A 22,078-nucleotide genomic window follows, 5' to 3' on the forward strand; every position below is an offset into this window, starting at 1 on the left:
AAGCATCAATAATTATAACAACTTTTGATGTTCAAAGAAAATAAAATTGAAACTACAATCTCTTAATAGTTTAATCAACTACTCCAGTTAATACATAAATATGTATAAAATATTATATTGAAATTAAATGACTATGCTCTAGTTGACCGTAAACTCAATTCTGTGTATAAAACACTACTTTGTTTTTAATGCATGCAAAACCAGTTTTCCCACACGTTATTTATTGGAATTATTATACTTTTTCTTTCAATATTAGCATAGAAACTTTCATACATAAATTAGTCCCAAACAATTGAAGATTAAGGAGTAGAACTGTGTAAGTTTTTAAAAGCTGTTCCTAAAGAAAAACAAATTTTGAACATGGCAGACAAAATTTTTCTTCAGAACCGATTTTCCAACTTGAAATAATTTGTAAAAACTTGAGAATTCCAAAAATTAAATATAAGGTGATGTATTTATTTAATCTTCAATTTTAGAAACAATTTTTATTTAATCTTCAATTTTTAAACAAATATTTCCATATACAGTTTTTGGACACAACTTTAAGAATAGTTGCTTTTGTCTTAAAGAGGAATAAACAATGAATAAAACTTATGTGTTACACATATTGCTTGCAGTTTTTATTTGAAGATATACTACTAAAATGTAATTTTTAAATGAAATATCTTTTATTTATAAATAGTGAAATTATCGATGATGACATTTCTTTTTACCTCACTGCATTTTCTAGTGATTTCTTATTTTCTTGTTCAGTTTCCTTCTGTAATCAAAAATTAAATTCTAAGAAAGAGTTCAGAAAAATATTTACCACAATGTATATTTCATAAGACAGGGAAATATACAGAGTTACCAGTACAGAAAATTGCATAAAGATGTTTATTGTATGATGACAGATATAAAATAAAGTCAAACCTTGTTAACATCCACTTAAAGGGTAAATTAGTTCACATTAAGAGTAGTTATTAGTTAAGAAATTTTTTTGATGAAAATCCATGACATTTTCTATTTGCGTTTTCTTATATATTATTTTATATACTTTCTTTATATTTAATAACTTCTATACACACAATATATTCACAATACAACAAATTATTTTATAAAATAAAACAACGTTGTAAAGGAAGAAAAAATATTATAGTTGAGGCGAAGTTCGAAAAATGTATTTACTTTTTTTCAAATTGAAATAAAAAATTCTTGAAGAGTAAATAACTAATAACTGACTGAACAATTTAGAGGAGATTGATAACAAACAAAAATCGGCAATCTTATTTGTTTCTTACATTGATTTTCCAACTTATCAACTTTATTCAAAAAATGATTTGAATTTTCATTTTGTATTACAAGAAAAGTATCAGTTTTAATTGTTTCTTAAGCATCCAAAAAGTATTTACCAGTGAATATAAGGAAAAGTTTAGCTCCACACATCTTAATTTGAAAAAAAGGAATTTACGGGGTTGCTACTCAAATACATGAACAAAATTTCCAGACATATTTTTAAAAATTCCAGTTTAATATTGCAGTATGACCTGACAGTGTTAGTAGTATGTAAAGGTCATGTTCAACTTCAGCATGTCACAATCTGGAACAGTTGCATGCAGTTTAACATGGGATTTTCCCATTGGGAGAGAAGTGAAGTGATAAAGTTTAATTTGAGTGGCAACGGGAGGGACTTTCAGAGGGTCTGAGTATCGATCAGTTTTCTGTCAGGGTTTGGAACAGTCGTCGTTTTCGTCGAGAGTTGTTTGTTTTCGTCTCATCTGATCGGATTGCGTGAATGTTTTGTTTTGCACGAAGCATTCAATTATACAAAAAAAAACCCTACCTTTCTATTGCAATGAGGGTATATCAGGCAGAAAGGAACCATATTTGAGTATGTATTTTTCATCGTCTGTCAAGTTATTCCAATCCACAGACCTTCTGCCATAATATTGTAGATTAAATAAAAAAACCTCATGTTAAATGTAGGATCTGTTGAAATAAATGTAATAAATATTTAACATAGATATGTATATTATTTTAAAAGAGGGAAAAATAAATAAACTTTCATTGATGATTCTTCGATTCATCATGAAAATGAAGCAAAATCTTTGCGGTAATATTTATATAACTTATTTCAAAATCGCTTGTGTGTTCATTTCCTTCACACTTTGTTATTATTTGTTTGCAAGGATTCAAATGAGCAGATGTTTATAGTAGATAGGCGCATTATTAAAGATATGTACGATGTAAACACACATGGATATGATAATTGATTATTTAACTTTTTTTTAGGAAAATATATCCTTGCACAGTTTTATGATGCTTCGCTTTAGTGTTCTGACGAGTTCGCTTTGCGCATTTTATTTTTGTACCCCGACCCTACTATAATTTTCTTGCTCCACATCTGCTCTAACAGAACACTTTTTGATATTTGATATTTCTGGCGAGACAAACCGGGTTATTAGAACCGGAAATCATTGGCGTTCAGTTAGATGAAACAAACGAATGAACAATTTAGATAACAAACAACTGTCGACGAAAACGACGACTGTTCCGGACCCCAACAGTAAACCGATCGATACTCAGACCTTCTGAAAATCCCTCCCGTTGCTACGCAAATTAAACTTTATCACTTCACTTTCCTCCCTATGGGAAATACCCATGTTGTTCCAGATCACGACAGGCTGAAGTAAAACATGTCCCCTACATACTACTAGCACAGTAAAACTAAACTCAGCGGCGCGACACCCCATAGAGGGTCAAGGCCTACTTTGTATTTATAAGTAATATTTATACAGATAAGTAATATTCATTTTAATTGCAACATATTAAAAAAACATATTCATATATTGCATAAGAAGAACATTTTTTCTGGAAATACCTAATAATAAATATCAATAATAAATAAAATAATAATAATAAAATATATAAAATTTAATAATAAATAAAAATTATAAAAATTATTGAGGTTTAGGGAGTTTTGTGAAAGCTAACAGATTAAAAAAACTCCCTTGAGACTTTCATTCTGAAGTTTAATTGGTACAGAATAAAATTAATAAAATAAAATAAAAAAATAAAATAAAACTGAGAACCAGAGTTGGCAAGGTTTAGAACAGAATGGATTAATCCAAGGTTTAAACAAGGGTTTTAACTTAATTATACAGGGTTACATAATACTTTATTTACTTAATTTACAGGGTTAATCCTGTCAAAAACCCCTTTGTCTTAAACTGAACAAAATCCTTTTATTCAAATTATGTCACAATTTTAAAAAAAATATTGTGAAAAATAAAAGGATAATTTTTGAACAAGAAACAAAACAAAGACATGTTTTTATTTTATTAACAAAATTTATTATTATTTTCAATATTGCATTATTTATCCTTATGCAAAAACATTATTTATCAGTATTAAAAGCATATTTATTTATATTTAAGGGATAATGCAATCATTTTTGTTGTTCAACGAATTGTAGAGCTTCAAACGTTATAGATCTTTTCCTATTATACTATTTTCCTTTAATAAGTTAAAGCAAATTGTATGAAAAGTCTGAAATATTTTTAAATATATGTAATTATTATGTGTACAATGGTTAGACATATAGAAATTTTACCTTTTACTAATGTTCAAGGCTTAGGACACTTTAAAACAGTTTTAGTCAACGTAGGACAGTAAAACCGACATGTTCAGTCCTAAATCATTTTAGGACGTCTAAAACCCCAACCCTGCTGAGAATGTGAAAAATATTTTTTTTTGTGAAAGGAATAAAAACAAAATACATTAAGAATTTTTTTAAAAAAAACATAGGTTATAAGTAAAATAAGAAAACTTACATTTATCTTTTTATTTTCATTGGACTCTATACTCATTGTTACAGGGCCATCATTCTGAATGTTTACTTGCATATAGGCACCAAATTTACCATCTAAAATGAATTAAGAGATAGTTAATGAACGTTATGGGGCTATTCAATGTCTACATTTGAATTTCAAACTGATATGTCATGTCTAACTTAATTATAGAGAGATCTGATTTAAAGAGATCCAAAAATAACACACGGGATAAAAACTTTTTCTTTTTTATCAATTAGTTTATGAGATTCATTTCTTCTCATGTCAGATATAGTCTACGATTTCCAATAGTCAATGACTAACAGCCAAACATGTAAAAAATTACATCAGTTTTATAAGCAGATTATAAAAAAATTCCCTTTTTTCCCTCTTGCACATATTATACGCAATACATATAGCTGCCAACACGGATAGGAAAAAATCCAGTAAACAATTATCATGGTTTACACATAGAGAATTTTAAGGATTTTTATAGTCATCAAAATAGAAAAACTACAATTTTTTCCAGTTATCAATTGACATTAAATATACTTGAAATGTTAAGTATTATGTTTACTCATAATTTGGAATATTAACCAGCATTTAATTCATCAAAGATAGTTAAAAAACTTCATTATGTATTAGTAATACTTATTTAAAAAATTAAACAAGCAATAATCTGTACAAAAATTCTATTTCAAAAGGGAATTTTTTAGGAAACTTGGTCAACTTTAGAAAATTTTCTAAAAAGTACAGAAACAAAGAGAATTTTAATTAAACCAGTAGACTTGGAGAAACTGGCAAAATCCAGTAGAGTTGGCAGCTATGAATACATTAAGAGGAAACACATATTTACTGCGCTCTTGTGAGCTGTATTAGGATAACGAGGTTAGTTTTAGTTGCTGGAAAAGTGAAATAGGGAACAGCTCAACATAAAAGAAATAATGCTATAATAAATTAAATAATTGAAATAATGCTATAATAAATTAAATAATTGAAATAATACTATAATAAATTAAATAACTAAAATAATGCTACATTAAGTTAAATAATTAAAATAATGCTAAAATAAATTAAATAATTAAAATAATGTTAAAACAGTACAAAGCCAAATATTTCGACAAAAAATAAGCACCTTTTAAATACAATACACATTAACAAAATACAAAATAATTTTCAAAGACTTTACATGATCAAGATAAAATAATTAGTTTCTGACAAAGAACTCTTTTCTTGATTATATAAGCCATTATAAAATCATCGAGAGAGCTTTTGGTATAATATATAGAGGGTGGAAAATGAAGTCTGAAATAGAGAATCTTTTGCAAAATGCTATCTTTAGCTTTCATATGCTAACGACAGACAGTAAACCGAAATAGATTGTGGTTGACTGAATCATGAAAATTTTGATTAGAACAATGTGAAAAGCATGCTTTAAAAAAGTACATGGCGAAAATCGACATAATCAAAAATCAAGCACTTTTAAAAAATATGCAATGAAAAAAGCACCTTTAAGGGCTTTTAAAAAATAAAAATCGAAAATAAGCACTTTTTAAAAACGCTACGCACCTTGCATAATAAATTAATAATTCACTGATCTATCATGTTTATATATCCCATAGATTACGCTTTGAGAGGTCTGCATTTCTTAAAAGACAAAAATTCCTTGTTTTACATAAGAAAAAATTCTAAATCTCCTGCATTTTCCCTGTTATTTTAGATGATTTTTTAAATTTCCTGTATTTTCCAGGTTTTCCCTGTGGAGTGGCAAACCTGTAAAAGCATTCACCACCACTAGGCTGCCTAATAGCATAGCTACCAACATGAATAGGAAAAATTCCAGTAGATTTTATTAAATATAAATTTCATGATAATTGTTGCAAAATATACTAAATATTTTACACATAGGAAATTTTAAGGATTTTTATAGCCATCAAAATAGAAAAACTGCAATATTTTCCAGTTATGATTGATTTTCCAGTTGTGATGACATTAAATGATCTTGAAGAGTTAGGTATTATGTATATTCATAATTTTGAATAGTAATAGGCATTTAATTTATCAATGAATTTTATAATTGAAGCTCGCTTTATTATGTGTCAGTGGTGCTTATTTAAACATTCAAGCAAGCAATAATCTGCAGAAGAATTCTATTTCAAAATGGATTTTTTAAGGAAACTTACTGAATTTCAGGGAAGATTCTAAAATGAACAAAAACCAGGAGAATTTTTATTGAACCAGTAGACCAGAAGAAACTGGCAAAATCCAGTAATATACTGGAAAATCCCATGATATTTAAACTTTGGAGAGTTGTTTATTAATATTTTTATAGCCATTTATGAAATTTTCTGACGTTTTATAGATTCACTATTAGAAATGTGTATGAAACTCTTCACCTTGTTTCCTCATAACAAATCTTTCATAAATTGGAAACATTTGGTTGCTTTTTAAGGGAAGCTGTGATCTTTACGTCCTCTTGCTAATGCGAAGAATTAAGTAATGTAAGAGGCCTGTCCATGTCAATCAGAACTCAAAACATATTTTGTCCTACACATAAAAATTTTCATGAAGGATAGATTTTTTATCCTTGCACACCCAACTGAGCATTTAATTAATTACCAAGAAATGAAAAAAAAAATTTTTTTTTAAATTTCTCAAAAGTAATATGGATTTGGTGCTTACCTTTGACGTGTTGGTCATCGTAAGCATGCTTCATTGCAGCCACAAAATCAGAATAAAATTTCTGAGAGTTCTCAGGATCCATGGACAAATGAAAATCAGGTTTGTTACCTTTCAAAGTTGCATGAAGTGTAAACTGTTAAAATAAAAATAATTTAAGTATGAGAAAATATATGTGTAAAACTATGCTTATTTTACAGAGACCTTAAAGAAATATAAGCAATATTTCATTTCTTAACAAAATGTTTAAGGGGGAGTCCACAATGTTAATTTTCTCGGGTGATTGTGAATGAAAAAAAAATATAATGAAGGATGTGAGATCACAACGAAGAGGTTCTGCCTTGCAGTTTTCGAGAGTGTTCTTGTACTGTCATCCAACAGAATGCCAGATATGAAAAATCTGCTTTCTTTAAATAGCCTCCTTCAATTTTGCATTGCAATAAGTTTAATACTAATTTCAATAATTTAAAAAATTTTTTTTTTAAAGTTATTATTAAATAAAAATTAGTCTATAACTTGATGAATATGTATGTCAAATTCAAAAACCATTTTTAAAGTGATATTTTTGAAAACATTTTAAGACAATTACGGAAATTTCATCTCATAATTAACTTGATGTTGCTAATTTTTACTTTAGGACCATACATTTAAGTATACAAATCAATAACCAGCAATTAAAAAAACTTTAAAAATCTACTGGCAGTTATAAATTGTATTGACCTGGAAAACTATAACTACTATCGCCTTACTTTAAAAGCGCATAAAGAAAATATAAATATCTTTTTAAAAAAAATTTTGTTTCAAAAAATAAGAAGTAATTAGAGAAAAACATTTTAAATAACGTTTAAATTTAAACTAATTTTTTTAAAGAAATAGATTATATCTAGAATTTTGAAGAAATATTAAAAGCTTTCATAAAAATATTTACTTTTCCATTGCAAAAAAACAACTTTTTATCACTTATATTTTTATACTACTTTAATACCACAAATTGTAAATTCATATTAAATTAAAACTCTTGTTTGTTATTTTAAAATGTGTTTTGTGTACAGGGACAGTAATTACAAAAATATTCAAATCAAAATTTTTTCACTTCTTGCAATAAAATAGAAGAAAATTACGGTGACAGTAATCACACACACAGAGATATTTTAAAAGTGAAATTGCTTATTGATCGGAAAAGAAATGGTTATGCAATAAAACTTCACTGTTTTATAGACATAGCTGCCAACATGGATAGGAAAAAATCCATTAGATTTTACGAAATAATATAAATTTTATGATAATTGTTGCAACACATACTAAGTATCTTACACTTAGGGAATTTTAGATTTTTTTATAGTAAAACTGCAGTATTTTCCAGTCATAATAGACATTAAGCATACTTCAAATGTTTACTCATAATTTCGAATATTAATAGGCATTTAATTCATCAAACATTGTAAAAAAATTTCTTTAATTGATTTAAAAAGAGAGCTGCGAATAAAAAATAAACTGAACAAAAAAAAAAAGTTTTGAACTGATTTCCATAAATGAGGTTCACTTCATTATGTATTAGTAATACCTACTTATTTAATTATTCAAACAATAATCTGTGCAGAAATTCTAGTTCAATAGGGATTTTTTAAGAGAAATTACTAAATTTTAGGGAATTTCCTAAAATGTACAAAAACCAGGAGAATTTTTAAATAAAACCAGTAGACCAGGAGAAACTGGTAAAATCCAGTACAGTTGGCAGTTATGTATAGAGAAGAGTGTTCATTGAAGTTATATTTTATTTAAGAGCCATCTATAGTGCCTTATTTGCACTTTTTGCACTGCGGGGGGGGGGGGGAATGCAAAATGATGTCTAGAACAAACTATATAAATAGAATATTGATAATACATATTTAAATAGACAGTCATATCAGAATATGCATTCATCATAATGTATAACATTTTCATAACTAATATAATAAACTACTTAAATGGTTCAGGATTTTTGTGTTGAGGATAAGGGAAAGTTATGACATTTTATCTATTTAAAAATGTAATTTAAATACAAAATGCATATGATAAATTTTTTTTACTCCTTCTGAGTATTTCAAGCAATACATACAATTAACCGTTTGAGTGCGTCGTTTATTTTGTACTGAAAGTGTCTGAAAGTTGTTTTGTACCAAGTGCTCCGGAAGTTGATGTTCATTATAACCATTTCAATTGTTCTCCCAAAAAAATTACTACGCATTTCATTCCGCACTATTAGCATATATATAAGAAAACTCTTCAGCACTCAAATGGTTAAGTAACAAAAATAAATATTATATTAAGAGGTATTGCAATATAAATCAATCAGTGATAAAGGACAATTTTAACAAATTGAGAAAATAACACTAAAGTAAGGTAATTTTTTATCTTATATCTGTCATTGAACAGCCGATCCAATTTTTGGGTTTACGACTACTGATGTTCCACTCCGTAACCTTGTAATCTTGAACCAATCCAGAAGACAAGGAAACTCCTGGATTAATTACCCAGAGGTATGATTTGTTATGGGAACTTAGAGGAAGGACTTTGTGACTCGACAGATTTAACGTGCATCAGTCACCATTTACTACACAGGGAGTCTTGGGTCGGCCTGGGACCGAACCCACGAACTCTTGGACATGGGCCCAGTGTCTTTACAACCAGGCTATCCCGGCCCCAATAAAGTAAGGTCATTGAAGAACTTTTTTTAATATGGAATAGAGCAGGTCTGGCCCACCCAAATAGTTGAACGCACCGCTTTGATGACGAGAAACAATACCACGCAAAACATGCTTTTTTAAAAAAATAAAATAAATCAGATTTCTTTGTTATACTGGGATTTAAATAAGATGACTTTTTAATTAATGAGATTTTTTTTATTATTTCTTTCAACTTATTTCTGTAAATATATTTTTAAGTTAGACATTGCACACCTTAACTAGTTTTCTAAATTGCTATCAGTTAAAAATGCGAATGGTAAAATCTTTATAAACCTCATTGTTGAAAAAAAAGTGTCATTAACAAAAGTGGATCTAAAACAATGCAAAATATCTTAAGTTGGAATATCGCTCGGAAGTATGAACAAATTTTAATTATTATACTTCTTTGTGCTTTGGCTAGCAAAAGGATCGTAAACTAGCGTCTTAGGCCAGTGTTGAGTTTTGACTCTTTGAACTCTTCGGTAAAATCATCACTTACTGATGCAATTTAATAAGACATAACAAAATTTTATACCCACTAAGTAGGTTATCACATTTTATTATCGCTGATCCATTTTCTTTGCGATTATCAAACCAAATTGTTATTTTCAATTCATATTAACGTTTTATAACATAGTAACTTTTTCAGAAATTGTATAACGTAAAATATATTTCAGTAAACTGATTTTTGCAAACAAAATTATGAACAAATGAATTAAATACATGAAAAAATAAAAGATTAAAAATGCAATGTAAATACAAGGTTAAATTGTAATATGTTACTTATCTAAACTTACTTATCTTATTTAAATTATGTGTAATATGCATACACATGATACTTATTGTATAATTCTTATAGATTGTAAATCCTTCAGGGTGTGTTAAAATACTTCAATGGATATATATTACATATTATTAAAAAAAATTTATAAATAAATACAGATAAAAAAATGTATTGAGTATGTTCAAGATACTTATCAAAGACAGTACCTGCTCTCATCTACTCAGATGGAGTAAATGGGTTATAAAGTCAAGCTTTTTTAAAAAGAAGGCTCTGAAACCTAACCATTAAATTTATTTTATTGAAAATTTTGACGCATTTTATATACATTGGATTCATATAGAAGATTAAATATGACGCATAAATTATCTATTTTGTTAGATTGTTTTCTTACATTAATGCATTAAAAAAATGTTTTGATATACCCACTTTATCCCCAGAGTGAGGTTAAGTGGGTATAGTTCTAAAATTAGTATATATTTCCCTGAAACACATATGGAAATATTGCTTTAGAAAAAAAAAATGCTATTAAATAAATTTTTTCCTTATTATTAGATATAATGTTCATGGCTTTCCAAATTGGGTTTTACTTCTTATAAAATATATTTTGCTGAACTCTGCACAATTTCATCAAAATGCAAAAAAATTTAATAGTTTTTGGCTTATTTGAAAAAGTAAATGAGAGTGTAAAAATTAATATCTACAGTGGTAATTAAAAGTGTAAAAAAGTAATTAAAAAAAGTTTAATTTTAAAGTTTAATTTAATTTGAATTTTGAATAATTTTATTTTAAGGTTGAAAAACAAATACATTACTATAAAAGAGTTAATACATTATTTGTATTAAAAGTTTAAGGTAACAGTACTTTTCAGGCTTTTTGAGAGACGAAGTCTTCTGCTACATCAGTTAAATTAATATCCTGCCAGGCACCACATTCAATAATCATGATTGACAAATTATTCAATCTGTTTTAAATTTTAAAAAAAGTAAAAAAAAAGAAGAAAACATAAGGGAATAATAGCTCAATGCCCTCATACTTTTTGTCTTCCAAGCACTGTTCAAGTACTTCTTTGAAGTACTTTTTTCAAATTACAAACGAAAACTTAAAAACTAATTGTACTACAGAACATGATATTATGTTTTCCGTTAAAAATAGAGAGAGAGAGAGAGAGAGAGAGAAAGAGAAGCTAGATGATTTTAAAGATTTTAAAGCTAGATGATTAGAATTTAAAAAAATAAAGAAATCCCAAAACTGTTCATCCTCTCTAACATAATCCACTCACTAAAATAACATAAATACATGAAAAACTTTCTGGACTAAAATAAAGAGAAAATACAAATGATATTAAGTGAGGTCATTGATGCTGAAAGGGTTAAAACACTACTGAGTTGCTTTCTCTGAAAAGTTTATAGAAATAATTCTTCCAAATTTCTTTCCTTGATTAAACACTTCTCTTATTTTTAAACTACTGATATTCCTTTAACTTGCAGTCAAAAATTTTTTTTAATCATCTACTAAGAACATAGAAACATTAGATATGTAAAAGCAAACTATTAAAATGTAAAAAGTGACTTTTATGTCCATAATTTCAATCAAGGCTGAAGATTAAATTTTTTATAAAGGATAGGTAGGGATAGAAGTTTTATTATTTACAATACAAAATTACTACATAATTTTCTGATACAAACTACTTTTTCATTCTCCTGTTATACCATCTATTTACATAGAAGTATTTGTTTAAATTTTTTAGTGTTTCAGTCTCATAATTCCTTCATTATTTTTCTTTAAATTTACACTAAGGAAAATTTCCTTTAACAATAATATTAATATATTTTCTAAGCAAAAAATGTCGTCATAAAAGAATTTTTATTTAATAATAATATATTTATTAACAGCAGTTAATTTTTTTTAATTTCACAAATGAATTTTTTCAATATATATATATAGAATTATTATTAATATATTTTATTCATTAAATTTAAACATTTTAGATTGTTACTTATTCATAATAATTATTTTAATTGTACAAATAATAATTTTATATTGTTCTTATTTAAAAGAAAAATATCCATTTACTAAGTTTGCTTTTAAAACTTTTATTTGTATTAGATTTATAAGAATCAATGCCTCTCACAAATCAGGTAAGATCAATACATTAAAGAAAAACAAGCATTATTTTAAACACATAATTCAAATTTTATGTCAAATAAAAATTTTAATTTTTCAAAAATAAGAAGAAACATAAAGCATTGTTCCACTGTTGTTGAATGGCAGACAAAAATGCCCTTTCCCAGAATTGTATAGCTGGTGCAGTAAATGAGTAAAACGAACCACCCCATTAAAAATCAAATTTCAGGTTATCTTTAGAAGTCCCCTTCTACAAGAACATATTATACCATCATTAGTAACATGTCGTTATTGATGAGACATATGGCTGAACCAATTATTTCCTTTAATATTTCATCTTAATCTTTCTGACTAATTACTTTTTTTTTTAACAAATCAGTTAGGATGAAGAAAAAAAAACTAAATGTGATAAACTCCAGAGCCCTTTTGGAATTCGGGGCCCTGGGTCAATCCTAAAAAACGGCTCTGATCTGTATCTTTAAATCTGCTCATTAAGTCTAACCATTATGCTAGTTTGGTGATTTGTTTAATTGTAATATTTCTGTTGTATTGATATTCCCTCTATCATTCTTCCCTTTAAAAAATAAAATTGAAAAGAAATTTTGTTTTCAGCTTCAAAATTACTATGTACGGGTAATAACCAAACAAGTAAATTATTTTTTAGCTATTTCATTATAAAATATAGAGCATTAGATACTTACAAGAGCTAATACAGAAGTAAAAAAAATATTTCTATTCATACAACGCTTAGCTATGCCTAACCATATACCCACTTAAGCCCACCTCACAAAACAATTCATAATAAATAGAATTTTGAAATTTATTCTTTAATTTCTAAGTAGATCTGTTCTTTACACGTTTCTCTACCAGTTTGAACTAAAATTAATAGTTTCTGACAGCTTTTAATGAAAGTTCATCAACAGTTTAAACTAAAATTTTATAAGTTTATCATAAACAGATGGTTTAAAAAACATTAAATTTCTTTTTATCAGTTTCTAAAAGTAAAATAAAAATGCTTGCCACAATTCCAGTAAATGTCTCTAAAAATATTAAATAAATTATTTCAACTTAAAAGGAGAAAATAGATATTTTTTTAAACATATACCCACTTCATTCCACCTGACCCTACCCTTTAAAAAAATCTGTATTTAAAGATAAAGTTTAGAATAGTAAACCCAGAATTTGGTTTAAAAAAAAAATCATAATTTAGAATATTAGTTGAAAACCCAAACATTTAATCTAATTACTCAATTATTCACTGCTTCTCTTATAGCAGCTGGAATCAAAAGAATATTTTCTGATTTTTGATTAGTTCAGTTCAAACTGTGAAATCAATTAGGAATTGAATTGTTTCTGTTACATTTAAATACTTCACTTCTTTTAAGAAATAAAGAGAGACTTTCTGCTATTTTAAATTTTTAGTTTAATGAAGTGGACATGACACTTGAGACTAAATTTATATTTTAACCAGTACCAAAAATGTATTTTATTTAATATTTATGAATCCTATTTTTGCTTGTTAATATTATTTTGATAAAAAATTTTGTTAATTACAAAAGAAACATTAAATTGCAAAGGGAACATAGAATAATTTATTAATAAAATGTGAATGCATATTGTATATATTGGTTGTTTATTCGTACATAATTAAATTTAGTCATGGGTGCCACTCTAAAAAATTTTTAAGACTGAACTTATTATTTTTTAACCAAATAATAGTGTCTAGTGTTGTTTAACGGACTTTTAGAAATTTATAACTCACTGTCACCAAAATTTATCTTTCCTTGATAATAGCCTACAATTAAATCAATCACTTGGTTATTTTTCTAAAAAATATTTCTTCTTTATTTTATGTTTAATTTTAGAAAACAAAACAAAAATAACAGCTAACCTTGTATATCTTTTAACACCTATTACTGAACAACTAACTTTTTCCTGAAATTATTCATGTCTCTATTTTTCACTTTATTACTTATATTTTGTACTAGCATTATAATTTTTTCTTTCTTTGTAATAATCTTGATGTAACTTGGGCCAGCATGTCAATAGGCTGGGGGGGGGGAAGCAGATTTAAATTCAGAAATCATACAAATTTTGGTTACACAGGCAGATAATCAATACCATTTGTCAGGAATTTAAGAATAAGATTTAGTGTGGCTGACAAAAATAAAATAAATAAAAGTCCTGACACCATTCTTTCATTGCAGTGTGTCATCATTACTAGATCAATTTGCATAATTCTAAATAAAAAAAAAAAAAAATAAAAATAAAAAAAAAATATGTTTTCATTAAAATGTACTATTTTTTTAAACTTTTATCAAAAAAATTATAAATTTCTAATTTAATTTAATTAAATTAGGAAAATTTAATTTAATTGCTAGAATTTATTAGTCTATTGATTTTTCTCAAGACTAATTTCAGTCCCCAGAGTGGCACCCTTGAATTTAGTGAGTATTTCTGCTGACAGTGAGTATTAATGACTTATACATTAGAATTTTAAATTAAATACTGCTTAGAAAAACACATTTTATTTTGTTTGCAAGTGCTATAAGAAATTTAAAAGACTCAGAACTGTGAGACAAGAATAAGTACTTACTTGACTAATAAGCAGAACTTCATACTTTTTATCCAAAACACTGAGACTCCACCTTTTATTTTCATCATTATCAAATAATCTTAGGTTCAATAATTTTCTCACCCTTAAAAAAAAAAAGATTCACCAATTATTACAAAGAATCTTTTGTGATAATATAATATTAATACTTATACATGGTGACCTGTTAAAGTTGTGATTAACTTCTAAGCAGAGTTGGCAAGATTTAGGACAGAAAGGATTAATCCACAGTTTAAACCATCCTGTCCAAAACTTATTCACTCAAATTATGTCACATATTTAAAAATAATATAGCGAAAAATAAAATGTTAATTTTTGAAGTAGAAACAAAATGAAGACAAGTACTTTATTATTATCTTTAACATTGCTTTATTTATCCGTCTGCAAAAACATAATTTATCTGTATTAAGAGCATATTTATTCATATTTAAGGGATTCACTTTTGTTGTTCAATGAACTGTGGAGCTTCAAAAGTTATAAATCTTTTCCTATTATATTATTTTCCTTTAATAAGTTAAAGCAAGTTGTATAAAAAGTATAATATATATTTATTAATATATGTAATTATTATGTTTACAATGGTTACACATATCAAATTTTTACCTTTTACCAATGTTCAAGGTTATGAACACTTTAAGACAGTTTTAGTTAATTTAGGACAGTTTTAAGAAAGTAAAACCCAAAAGCTCAGTTCAAAACCGGTTTAGGACGTCCAAAACCCCAAACCTGCTTCTAAGGGATAAGGATTAAGAATTACAAAGCAAACCATGACTGAAATTAAATAATTCCAGAAAATTAAATTAAAAAATTCCAAGGTCATTACTGTCTTTACGCATAGGCACAGCCAGGAACCCCAGGCACTCTTGAGAATCTTACTCTTTGTAAATTGCATTATAAGAATTTTAAAAAAAATTGACTTATATATTTTTTAAATAAATATATGCTATTGTATAAAGAGCACAGTTTGTTTTTCTTTTCATAAATAGTGATTGATTATCATGCAAAGAACAATAATTTGAATAGTTTTATCACCAAGAAAGCTTAAAAAGGCAATCAAAATCCCTTTTTCTACGTTTCAATGAAGTTTTTAGATGGATTGTGTTTCTTTTGATAGTCAAAATGCACTTAAGTTTGTTAAAATTATTGCATATCTTAAAAAATGCTTTATTTTATGTATGTGAAGTTTTTTAGTTCCATTTTAAACAGTATGACGTGTTATAAGGGACTGAAACATTTGTGTGCCTCAATGCATATTCAGGGTCTCTGCATGCTATTAAGACCTTGCATGCCTAAGGCACAACTGAATCACTCAAGATGTCACTTGATTAAAAACTTCATTCTTTTTAAAAATTAACAAATTGGAAATAACAGTCAGCATTTTTTAAAAGTTGTGAATGAAATGAAACAAAAGTGCTTTGAAGTATGAAACACAACGCTGCCAACGAAAAATAAAGGTAAGAAACAAAACTAGAAAAAAATCACAGTAGTTAAGAGAGTAAAAAGATGAAATTACAGCAGTGGTCAAGATGAGCAAATCAGAGCAAATTGAATTACCATGTGCTGTGGAGAAGTGGTGAGGATCTAATGTCATTAACAAGGACATTCACGTGAATGAAGATTTTTAAATCATGCTTTTTAATTTTTCTAAACATTTTCTGAAGCAGTTCTTATTTCCATGAGGCTAGAAGTCGACAAAAAGTTCCATACTGTTATTCTAAAAGTTACAGTCCTGATATAAAGGAACATTAACTGAAATTAGACATATTTGGAAATATAAACTAAAATATCTTGTATAAATTATATAACCAAGGAATAGTAAAAATAAGATTTTAAGAAAAACTTGTGATGTAACTATTAATCAGTCCTGAATGAATGCGGTCCAGGGGCAATGGCCCACCTCACCCAACCCTAAGCACGGCAGAATGGTTTAATGTAGAATGAATACAAAAAAGGTCATATTTAATAATAATGAATGTAAAGAATAAAAACAAACAAATATGGAAGGTTTTCCAATCCTTTGATTGTCACACAAGTTATACATAATTATTGTGTTACATTTCAACTCCCTCTGTTAATCAGGCATGCTATAAAACTGTTATTTGACTCAAATTTCTGAAGTTCTTTATAATTTTTCACTGTAACTAAGGAGAGTAAATCGAACTATATTTTTTACTGCTTTATTACATAACCAGGGGTAATTGTGAGTCCAACTCAAAAATCCTGAAAATTTCCTGTGTAAAATCATTAATGACACATTTCAAACAATTAATGTCTTTATAAATTTAAATCATTGATTCAAAACATAAAATTCTAAATAAATTACATACAGCATAATTTAAATAAATAATTAAGTAAAATTTTACTTTCATCTCTAATCACATTTATTATTCCACCAGAAAAAAATATTTACAAATGAAAGAGATGCCAAGTATAAATTCTAGTTCTAATATTTTTAAATAAAATATACAGAAATTTTTATACATAAATGTGATCAATGATTTTTTGAAATTTCTGGACCTTGGATTTCTGGATCATGGTTAGAGAAATATCCAGAAATCCAGATTTTTTCCAGAGCACAATCATCTATGCACAACAGAAAAAATAATTTAAAAATATTCTTTAACAGATAAAATTGTACCAAATATTGATCACAAACTGGGTAACAAGAGATTAAAATTTAAAAAAGAACTATGATTAATTGCAACTTAAGTCAATTCTAAAAACCTAAATTTTTAGAGAGATACCTAGATAAAATTGTGACAGACAGAATCAAGATGAACTAATACTGAACTGAAATTATGATACACAAACTTTTATAAAAGAAAAGGTAGATATAACAGAAACATGCTCTTGGATTATGATTTTGAAAAATGTGATTTCGGATAAAAGTTATTTTATGAGAGGAATGCTTTTAAAAGAATCCTTCTTACTTCTCTATTTTAATATGCAACAGGGTGCGTAGCCAAATCTCTCAATAAAAAATAGGAACCTTTAAAGTACTTTTTAAGCACTCTAAAAATATTTTGAAGCACTATATACATTAACAAAATGCAGAATAATTTCAAAAGACATTACATTATCATGATAAAATAACTAGTTTTTGACAAAAAACACTTTTGTTGATTAAAAAATGATCAAGAAATTTTTTCGGTTCGATATCAGAGGATGGAAAATGATGCCCGAAATTGATAATATCTTTCAAAATGCAGCAGAGTTGCACATGAGAGTGCAATAATCTCTCAGAACCCAGCTCAGTAGACGGACATGCGGACTCCCAAGTATTTCATCAAACATGATTGGCTCTTTCATACGTAATGGACCGATACGTTACGGTACAAAGAAATGCATTATGGTTGAATGAATTGTGAAAATGTTGAATAGAACAATGTGAAAACCAATGTTTTGTATAATACGCAGCGAAAATCGACATAGTAAAGAAAACAAATATTATTTTTGTAAGGGGAAAATTAAGTCCTTTTTAAAAACACTTCATGCAACAAAGCACTATTCAGCACTTTTTAAAAATGCTATGCAGCACATACGACCCACAAAACATACTTCCACTAATCTATAAAAGTGTTATTTACAATGCTATAACAGTAAAGGGAAAGAAGAAAAAAAAGTTCACTAACATAAAATCAATATCTTTTCTAGTGTCATCTCTGGAGATTCCAATAAAAATACAGAGACCTCTTCCTATACTATTGATTGTTTCTCCATCAACTGTAGGAAAATATCTAATAAATAAAGAGTAATAAATAAAACATCAAAATGTCAGCAATTCACAAATTTGAATGAAAAACAATAATTGCATTTCTTGCTGAAACAGGTTGTAAATTGCATGTTCAAGCAAGAAGCAAATTATAATGTAATGTACACCATTTTTAAAGATAAATTTTAGTGAACATTTTGTTTGTTTTTAGGAAATAAATATAATAAAAGTAGATATAGGATAATTTTAACCCACAGAATTTAATATTTCCTAGCACCTAGATACAATATTAATGCATAAAGAGACATGTAAATAGTACAATTAACTATGATAAAGTATGTCACTACTTTATAATTTTAACCACACCAGTATCCATCCATATGTACATGAAACAAAAATATATTGTAATACACCCTGTGGCAAATTTTTTTGGAGCTATCTGCGGCAAAACTCTCTAGTATTAATATTGTTGTGCAAGATACTTTTGATAATAACAAACATTTCTAATTTAAAATACAAAAGCACTATGTTAAAATATATATATATATATTATATATATATAGGTAGATATATATATATATATAGGTAGATATATATATATATATATATATATATATATATATAAATATATATATATATATATATATATATATATATATATATATATACATATATATATATATATACCTATATATATATATATATATATATATATATATATATATATATATATATATAATTTTTTTTAATTGAACATGTGATAATTTTAAATTCTAATATCATAGGTGATATTCTCTCATTTTGTGAGGAAAGGGGGAGCAGAAATTATTTCCTTCCATGTCGCAAATAATCATCACAATAAGAAAACAATTAAAAATAATAAAATACATAATAGTAATTGCAGGAAAGAAAGACCGATGATGAAAAGAGTGCTTCGTTTTGAGATTATTAGGTTGTTTGGAGTAATTTACTGCCAACCAAACAAAGAGCTCTTGCACTGACTGCATGGTAATACCACTTTGATAAAGCTGCCATGTATGTCAGTGCTTCCACTTTAATTTACCAATTGGCACAAATCAGGGATTTTAATACAATGCTACAGAATTTTTCAATACCTTTGTCATAAGACTTATAAAATATTCATAGCAAGGGATGGGGATGTGCATGCATTTCTTGCCTTGATTCAGTAAAAATACATAAAACTTATTCATAATATAAATTATTTTTCCAGCTTTTTAAACTAACAAACTAAATTTAATTTTATATTTACCTGAATCACTTGCATAAGAGTAACTTTTGTAAATGTAGTGAACCTTGTTTAACAAAAAACTTAATACCATATGCATGAATTATGCAAATAAAAATTAAATATAACATAAAGAAATGTTTTAACCAATGCTGCTAACAAGGAAACAAACGAAATAATTATACCATAAATTAAAATATTTCCTGGTAACACATGTTATCGAATACATCCTCGTAATACCATTTAAAATTATCAAACACACGCAAGAATACTTAATCAATATAAAAATGAAACACAAAGAAAATATGGATTTTGAAATTTCAGTATATAACCTGAATGAAAAAATACTTCTTACAACCTTTCATTTTACAACTGAAATGAATTTTTTCCCTGAAACATACGGTTTTAAAAATCAAAAGGGAATATTTCCCTATCGTGATCCGTCACACCAAGGCTCCAAATAGATTTATAGCTTAAATTTTTTTGAAATTTAATTCATTTAAAAATTATTTGTACCTTTAAAAAGTCAATTATTTTTCAAGACCAATCGCGATAGCTATTAAAATTTTGCATTAAGGTTTTTACACTTGGTTTGTTAAGTTTTTGATATAACCATTTTTTTACAATTTTCAATACTTATTCTCATTCTGAATTAAACAGTAAGGCCAAACTTTCGTATCGTGATTTACGGCTGAAAAATCACCAATTCCTGGCAGCCAGCGAGAAACTTAAAAGAACATCAAAGAGGGACTACCTCGTATTGTATAGCATGCAGCCACCCCCGAAAAAACCTCATGTTTTTCTTTTCGTCAAAAAAAATTGTCTAGTTTAAATTTTTTTTTACTAGTATTTACGAGATTGCAGTTGGTGAGACAGACAGGGCCAGATTACCGCCTAGGCCCATACTTTCTGGGGGGCCTCAAAAATTAGCAAAAAGTCCACATTATTACATTAAAAAATATATTTATATACTGAAAGAAACAGTTTATTTCAAAAAAGGCATTTTTCATTTGAAATATTATTTATAGTGTGATAAACCAAACTCCTGTAAACATTGCAGGAATCAATTTCGAAAGTACAGCTGAATTTTAATGGGTGCAATTTTTACTCCAACGGCTGAAACAAATACAACGAGAATGCATATTCGCTTATAAATGATTAGTGCCAACAAGAACTAAAAGCTCATTCTTAACAAATATGTAAAGCTGTAGATGGAAGGCTGCAAACTTTAAAATAATTCAGCTAATCAGAGACTTTTAGCAAAAATCATTGATTTCAATTGTTTGTGGTCACCAAACTTATTTTTATTTTCATACAACATTGTTTTGTTGTTTATATTATGTTTTAATATTTAGATGCGTAAACTTTATCTTAGAAAAATAATCTTCAATTGTCTACTTTCAAAATTTTTTAGAATGCTTCTCTTGAATCATGCAGTTCAATAGATTCCTTTTATAGTTAGGACTACTCTTCAGAAATTTAGTTTCAGAATAGTTTGCTAGGGGCCCCTAAATTTTGTGGGCCTTGAGCCTGAATTAGTCTTGATCGGTCCCTGGAGACAGATCACGATATCAAAATATTCCCAGATAACAAATGTATATAGATTGGAAGCAGTTTTTCTGTTTCACCTGAAACGCTAGCATTCATACACCTCTGAATTAATGCTCGCATTTCTTATAATTAAGAAAAGAAGGTATTCTAATCTCTGTATTTGAAACAATGATGAGCTCAACGCTTCTTATTTGTTGGCTATATACTGTGATTGTTGAATAGTACGACGAGCTCCTTGCATTAGCTTATAGCTTTATTTTCTATTAATGAAGTTTAGGGTTGAGGCTTAACAGATAGCAGGAGCTTGTAGTCGTTGTTGTGATTCATTTACGTCGCTCTAGAGCTGCACAATGGGCTATTGGCGACGATCTGGGAAGCATCCCTGAGGATGATACGAAGACGTGCCATCACAATTTTGATCCTCTGCAGAGGGGATGGCACCCCCGCTTCGGTAGCCCGACGACCAGCACGCGAAGTCGAGCACTTTACGGTAGAACAGTTTAACGAGGACCAATACCGCACACCCTTGGTCTCTACTCAGACTGATCCAAGTGGTCACCCACCCTCACACTGACCTCAGCCAGTGATGCTTGACTTCGGTAATCTGCTGGGAACAGTGTCTTAACGATCAGTCCACTGCGGGACTGAAAAGTCAGAAGCGATTCGTGGCTTGGAAGAATTTGTAGATGGATTGGAGTTTGGCTCGAGGATTAAGAGACAAGTTCACGATATTGGTATATACGGAAGGAAAGAGATTTTCTTAGATTTTCGGATGCCTTTTGTGAGAGACAGAAGAATCGAACGGCAGTCCGTTAGACAGATACAGTGGTAGTTGCTAAACGCAATATTTGAGG

The 22,078-nt window shown here is 27.7% G+C and overlaps 1 protein-coding gene across 3 annotated transcripts; it reads right to left on the minus strand.

The window, feature by feature from the left end:
- Nucleotides 1–53: 53 nt before the first annotated feature.
- Dtd (D-aminoacyl-tRNA deacylase) lies at nt 54–21,457 on the minus strand. Of its 3 annotated transcripts, XR_006226100.3 has the most exons (7): nt 19,698–19,782; nt 18,348–18,438; nt 14,698–14,800; nt 6,492–6,624; nt 3,813–3,904; nt 1,823–1,968; nt 592–760 (listed from the first exon to the last, which is right to left on the minus strand). XR_006226100.3 is itself a non-coding variant. In XM_043050656.3 (6 exons), exons 1-6 carry the CDS (start codon nt 19,771–19,773, stop codon nt 710–712), a joined length of 546 nt encoding a protein of 181 aa, XP_042906590.1. In that variant the 5' UTR covers nt 19,774–19,782; the 3' UTR covers nt 54–709. The 3 variants fall into 3 exon arrangements, 2 of the variants coding, with proteins under 2 accessions (XP_042906590.1, XP_015914880.1); XM_043050656.3 differs by lacking the exon at nt 1,823–1,968 and having other exon boundaries at nt 54–760; XM_016059394.4 differs by lacking the exons at nt 1,823–1,968; nt 19,698–19,782 and adding an exon at nt 21,302–21,457 and having other exon boundaries at nt 471–760.
- Nucleotides 21,458–22,078: the final 621 nt, after the last annotated feature.

This window comes from Parasteatoda tepidariorum, chromosome 5 (genome assembly GCF_982258835.1).
Source record: "Parasteatoda tepidariorum strain Cologne lab strain chromosome 5, Ptep-v5.0, whole genome shotgun sequence".
Classification (NCBI taxonomy): domain Eukaryota; kingdom Metazoa; phylum Arthropoda; class Arachnida; order Araneae; family Theridiidae; genus Parasteatoda; species Parasteatoda tepidariorum.